Consider the following 6,638-nt stretch of genomic DNA (forward strand, 5'->3'; position numbering starts at 1 on the left):
TTCTATGGGGGGGTCCTATGGGGGGATCCTATGAGGGGGACCTATGGGGGGGTCCTATGGGGGGGGTCCCGGGGATGGTCCTATGGGGGGGTCCTATGGGGGGGTCCTAAGGGGGGGGTTCTATGGGGGGTCCTAAGGGGAGCATCGTATGAGGGGGTCCTATGGGGGTAATACTATGGGGGGGTCCTATGGGGGGGATCCTATGAGGGGTCCTATGGGGGGGTTCCTATGGGGGGTTCCTATGGGGGGGGTCTCTCACCGCTGCCCGCGGTGCTGATGACGGTTTCGGGTCCGAACTCTCCGTATCCGGCCTCAGATCGGGCTCCGGACCCTCACCCCATAGAGCGCCCCCCGCCGCAGCCCCCCAGCTCCGCCCGCTCCGACGGGACCTTCAGGAACAGGGGGGGACCCTCCGAGACCCCCCCATCGCCCACCTATGGAGGGGGGGGGGGGCAATGATATCATCACACCCCCCACCCATAGCCCGCCCCCAATAAACCCCCCCCCAATAACCCCCCCCAATATGACCCCCCTCCAGATCCTCCCTGCTGCCCTCCCCCAAATAAGAACCCCCCCCCAAATAAGACCCCCCCCAAATAAGACCCCCCTCCAGATCCCTCCCCATGACACCCCCCCCAAACGAAGCCCCCCCCACTGCTCCCCCAAGACCTCCCTCATTAAGACCCCCCCCCCAAATAAGACCCCCCCCAAAAGAAACCCCCTCCCCCCCACTGTCCCCCCAAGGACCCCCCCCAAATAAGACCCCCCCCAAATAAGACCCCCCTCCAGATCCTCCCCATGACACCCCCCCCAAACGAAGCCCCCCCCCGCTGCCCCCCCCAAGGACCTCCCCCATTAAGACCCCCCCCCCAAATAAGACCCCCCCCAAAAGAAACCCCCTCCCCCCACTGTCCCCCAAGGACCCCCCCCAAATAAGACCCCCCCCAAATAAGACCCCCTCCAGATCCTTCCTATGTGCCCTCCCCCAAATAAGACCACCCCCCAAGGACCCCAAAGGACCCCCCCCAGTAAGACCCCCCTCCAGACCCTCCCCGCTGCCCCCCCCAATAAGACCCCCCCAAAATAAGACGCCCCCAAGGACCCCCCCCCAAATAAGACCCCCCTCCAGATCCTCCCCATGATGCTCCCCCCAAACGAAGCCCCCCCCCCACTGCCCCCCCAAGGACCTCCCCCATTAAGACCCCCCCCCAAAAGAAACCCCCTCCCCCCCACGGACCCCACAAATAGGACCCCCCCCCCAGATAAGACACCCCCCCCCCCCCCCCCCAATGAGACCCCCCCCACACCTTGAGGTAGTATTTGACCTCGTAGTCCAGCACGTTTCCTCCCGGGGGGGTCGGGGGGGGGGCGGCCATGACAGCGTCACCCCCGTTGGGGACCCCCCGACCCGTAACACCTCCTGTACGGGGGGGGGCACTGCAAGGAGGGGGGCAGGGGTTAAATAAAGGGGTTGTTGGGTCATGGGGCACTTATAGGGTCCCAATGGGGTTATGGGGTCCCATTGAGGCTATGGGGGACTCTTATAGGGTCCCAATGGAGTTATGAGGTCCCAATGGGGTTTATGGAGCCCCATAGGGGTTTATGGGGTCCCATGGGGTTATGGGGTCCCAGTGGGGGTTATGGGGTCCCAATGGGGTTTATGGGGTCCCAGTGGGTTTATGGGGTCCCAATGGGGGTTATGGGGTCCCAGTGGGTTTATGGGGTCCCAATGGGGGTTATGGGGTCCCAGTGGGTTTATGGGCCCCCAATGGGGTTTATGGGGCCCTATAGGGTCCCAATGGGGTTTATAGAGTCCCAAAGGGGTTTATGGAGCCCCATGGGGGTTATGGGGTCCCAGAGGGGTTATGGGGTCCTGTGGGGTGTTATGGGGTCCCAGTGGGTTTATGGGGTCCCAATGGGGGTTAAGGGGTCCCAGCGTGGTTCCGGGCCGCTATGGGGCAGCTCACCATCCCTTGTGGTGGTGACGTTGATCTCCTCTCCCGGCGCCGCTATAGGGCTGAGGTGCGACACCCCATTGCGTGCGGTGATGGTGAAGGTGTACGTGATGTAGGGCCGCAGCCCCACGGCGCTGACGGAACGTTGGCTCAGCCCCATAGATCCGGGCTGGAAGCTGAGATGGGAGCAGGACCCACAGCGGTTCCGTGGGTCGCGTTCGGGGCAGGCGCGACATTCCACCCCATAATTGGTGTCGGGGCGGCCCCCCCCGTCACGGGGTTCACTCCATTCCAGGAGGACCGAGGAGCCATTGAGGTGGGCAACGATGCTGCGGGGGGCGGAGGGGGGGGCTGGGGGGGGAAAGAGGGTGGTTATGGGGCTGGAGGACCAAAGGTGTGGGGCTGGAGGACCAAAGGTGTGGGGCTGGAGGACTAAAGGTTTGGGGGCTGGAGACCCCCCCACACCTGTGCAGGGCTCTTCAGGCCCCTCCCCCGGCGCTCTGTAGTACCCGCTGTGGCAGCTGCACGTTCTGCCCCCCACTTGTGGGGCACGGCTGTGGGGGGGGCACGGCCGGCACCGCTCCGCCCCCGGCTCCGCCTTAAAGGTCTCTGGGGGGCAGGCTGGGGGGGGGCAAGAAATGGGGGGATCAGAGGGGTCCCATTGAGCCCCATTCACCCCTTCTGTCCCCATTAATGTCCCATTGATCCTATAGAACCCACTGAAGCCCAATTGCTGCCCCATGGCTGCCCTCATTGCCCCCCAACTGCCCCATCACCCCCCCCACTGCCCCCCATCTCACCTCAACACCCCTCCCCGTGGGGCTCCCATCCTGCCCCACAGACACAGCCCTGGGTTGGGGGCTCAGCACATCTACCCTCCCCATCACCCCCCATCACCCCCCACCAATCACCCCCATCACTCCCCATTAACCCTCCTCTCCATTGCCCCACATCCCCCCCATTAACCCTCCATCCCCCCATCACCCCCCACCTGCCCCCCATATCACTCTCTATCCAGCCCCACTGATGCAGCCCTGGGATGGGGGCTCAGCACAACGACCCCCCCCATTACCCCCCACCCCTTCACCCCCATCATCCCCCCATCCCCCCCATTACCCCATCACCTCCCATTACCCCCATCCTCCCCCCAACCCCATTACCCCTCATCTTCCCCCATTACCCCTATTACTCCCATCCCCCCCCATTACCCCATCACCCCCCATTATCCCCCATCCTCCCCCCATCCCCCAACCCCATTACCCTCCCATCTCACCCCCATCCCCCCCCATTACCCCATCGCCCCCTATTACCCCCTATTACCCCTCATTACCCCATCACCCCCCATTATCCCCCATCCCCCCCATCACCCCCCATTACCCCATCACTCCCTATTACCCCCATCCCCCCCATTACCCCCATCCCCCCCATTACCCCATCCCCCCCATTACCCCCTATTACCCCCAATTTCCCCCATCCCCCCCCATTACCCCATCAACTCCCATTACCCCCCATCCTTCCCCCCAACCCCATTACACCCCATTGCCCCCCCATCTCATCCCCATCCCCCCCATTACCCCATTACCCCATTACCCCCCATTACCCCCATCCCCCTCAGCCCCCCCACCCCCTCACCCCCTACCATAACCCCCCCATTACCCTCATCTCCCCCTATTACCCCCATTACCCCATTACCCCCTATTACCCCCATTACCCCATCACCCCCCATCTCCCCCCATTACCCCCATCCCCCCCTAATTACCCCCATTACCCCATCACCCCCTATTACCCCATCCCCCCCATTCCCCCCTAATACCCCCATCACCCCCTATTACCCCCATCCCCCCCAATTACCCCATCCCCCCCCATTCCCCCCTATTACCCCCATCACCCCCCATTACCCCATCACCCCCCATCTCCCCCTATTACCCCCATCCCACCCCATTCCCCCTATTACCCCATCACCCCATATTACCCTCCATCACTCCCCATTACCCCATCACCCCCATCTCCCCCTATTACCCCCCATCCCACCCCATTACCCCCATTACCCCATTACCCCCCATTACCCCCTATTACCCCCCATTACCCCATCCCCCCCCATTACCCCCATTACCCCATTACCCCCCATTACCCCCTATTACCCCCATTACCCCCCATTACCCCCTATTACCCCCATTACCCCCATTACCCCATCCCCCCCATTACCCCATTACCCCATTACCCCCCATTACCCCCTATTACCCCCCATTACCCCCATTACCCCCCATCCCCCCCATTACCCCATCACCCCCATTACCCCCTATTACCCCCATTACCCCCCATCCCCCCCCATTACCCCCATACCCCCCTATTACCCCCATTACCCCCATCCCCCCCCATTACCCCCATCCCCCCCCATTACCCCCCATCCCTCCATTACCCCCCATACCCCATCACCCCCTAATACCCCCATCCCCCCCCATTACCCCATCACCCCCCATCACCCCCTATTACCCCCAATTACCCCCATGCCCCCCATTACCCCCCATTACCCCCATCCCATCACCCCCCTATTACCCCATCACCCCTATTACCCCATTACCCCCCATCCTCCCCCCCATCCCCCCATTACCCCATCACCCCCCATTACCCCATCCACCCCATTACCCCATCACTCCCCATCTCCCCCCATTACCCCATCCCCCCCCATTACCCCATGCCCCCCCATCCCCCATTACTCCCCATCACCCCCCATTACCCCATCACCCCCCATCTCCCCCTATTACCCCCATCCCCCCCAATTACCCCCATGCCCCCCATCCCCCATCCCCCCCCATTACCCCCCATTACCCCATCCCCCCTATTACCCCCAATTACCCCCCATCCCCCTCATTACCCCCATCGCCCCCTATTACCCCCATTACCCCATCACCCCCCATAGCCCCCCATAACCCATAGCCCCCATACTCACCCCTACACGTGTCCCGCTCCGTTTCCCACCCCGCCGCACACCGGCAGCCCCTTGTTGGTGGCTGTGCCCACCTCCCGTCCTCCCTGCAGTACATGCTGGGTCTCTCCCCGTTCCCATCCGGTTCCGCCCCATCCACGCAGCTCCCGGTCACGGCGGCCACCAGCTCCTTGGGCACCGTGTCGGGGAACCGGGCCCATCTCGTGAGCAGGGCGGGGCAGCGATAGAAGTAAATACGGACGGAGAGCAGCGCCATGCAGGCGCCCAGGTCCTGGAAGGCCAAATAGAACCCGGCCCGGCTTAAAGGTCCCAAACGTAACGTCTTCGTGTTCACCCTCCCCTCGGGTCGGGCCGTTGTTTCGACCGGGTCGGGCCAAATGTTCGGCCGCCACCGTGTCCACTTTGATGTACGGGTTCTCCATCCACGGGGGGGTCGAGGCCGTGGCCGTGTCGGCATCAGATTCGTGATAGAACACATTGAACGTTTCCTTGCATGGACGGAGGGAGGGGGACGGGCTGCGGCGGGGGCGGGGGGGGGACAGAACGGCGTTGCCATGGGAACGGCGGCCGGTGGGGGGGCTGTTGCTATGGACATCGATGCTCCTGGAGCTGTTGCTATGGTTGCAGCATCCCTCGGTCCTGTTGCTATGGCAACTGATGCTCCTGGAGCCGTTGCTATGGTTGCAGCATCCCTTAGTCCCGTTGCTATGGCAACTGATGCTCCTGGAGCCGTTGCTATGGTTGCAGCATCCTTCAGTCCTGTTGCTAAGGCCGTTGCTATGGTTACCGATGCTCCCGGTCCTGTTGCTATGGTCGTTGCTATGGTTACTGATGCTCCTGGACCCGTTGCTATGGTTGCAGCATCCCTCGGTCCCGTTGCTATGGTTACGGATGCTCCTAGACCCGTTGCTATGGCAACTGATGCTCCTGGATTCGTTGCTATGGTTGCAGCATCCCTCGGTCCCGTTGCTATGGTTACCAATGGACCCGTTGCCATGGTTACCGATGCTCCCGGACCCGTTGCTATGGTTGCAGCATCCCTCAGTCCTGTTGCTATGGTTACCAATGCTCCCGGTCCCGTTGCTATGGTTACCAATGCTCCCCGTCCCGTTGCTATGGCCGTCGCTACGTCTCCTCCTGTTGCCATGGTGACCACCCCCGGCCCCGTCTCCATGGCGACCCCCCGCCCCGTCGTCCCGGTTGGGGGCGGTGCCGGATGGGGGCGGGGCGGTTCCCCCGGTACCGGGCGATCAAAGCGTCACATTCCAACACCGGTGTAACGGAGCTCCACGTACACGTGGGTGGCCCCACGGCGCGGGACCCACGTGGAACGTAACCAGCTGTTCTGGGGGGGGCCGGGGGGGCGGAGACCCGAACAAACCTCGAACGTTCGAACCGACGAGTGACGCTCATCGTCCAGAGCGCTCAGCTCCTCCCACTGCGGGGGGGGCGTTACATGGGGGGGGTTATAGGGGGTAATGGGGGTAATGGGGTAATGGGGGATATGGGGGATATGGGGGTAATGGGGGGTATGGGGGTAATGGGGGGTAATGGGGGCTAATGGGGGCTAATGGGGGTAATGGGGGGTAATGGGGGGTAATGGGGGTAATGGGGGTTATAGGGGGTAATGGGGGATATGGGGGTAATGGGGGATATGGGGGTAATGGGGGTAATGGGGGGTAATGGGGGGAAATGGGGGGTATGGGGGGTAATGGGGGTAATGGGGGTAATGGGGG

General features: G+C 62.9%; 1 protein-coding gene across 1 annotated transcript in view; it reads right to left on the reverse strand.

Annotated features, from left to right (window-relative positions):
• LOC107307058 (ephrin type-B receptor 4) overlaps positions 1–6,152 on the reverse strand; it is a gene marked incomplete at its 5' end in the record, with an annotated part of 17,968 nt that extends 11,816 nt beyond the window's left edge. The window contains 7 exon segments of the mRNA XM_085534389.1: positions 260–311; positions 400–434; positions 1,308–1,437; positions 1,968–2,306; positions 2,421–2,576; positions 4,906–5,254; positions 5,256–6,152. Coding sequence (XP_085390515.1) covers positions 260–311; positions 400–434; positions 1,308–1,437; positions 1,968–2,306; positions 2,421–2,576; positions 4,906–5,254; positions 5,256–6,152 — 1,958 coding nt within the window.
• Between the last annotated feature and the right edge of the window lie 486 nt (positions 6,153–6,638).

Source organism: Coturnix japonica, unplaced genomic scaffold, assembly GCF_054131305.1.
Source record: "Coturnix japonica strain WE unplaced genomic scaffold, WE-NBRP24 Scf082, whole genome shotgun sequence".
Lineage (NCBI taxonomy): Eukaryota > Metazoa > Chordata > Aves > Galliformes > Phasianidae > Coturnix > Coturnix japonica.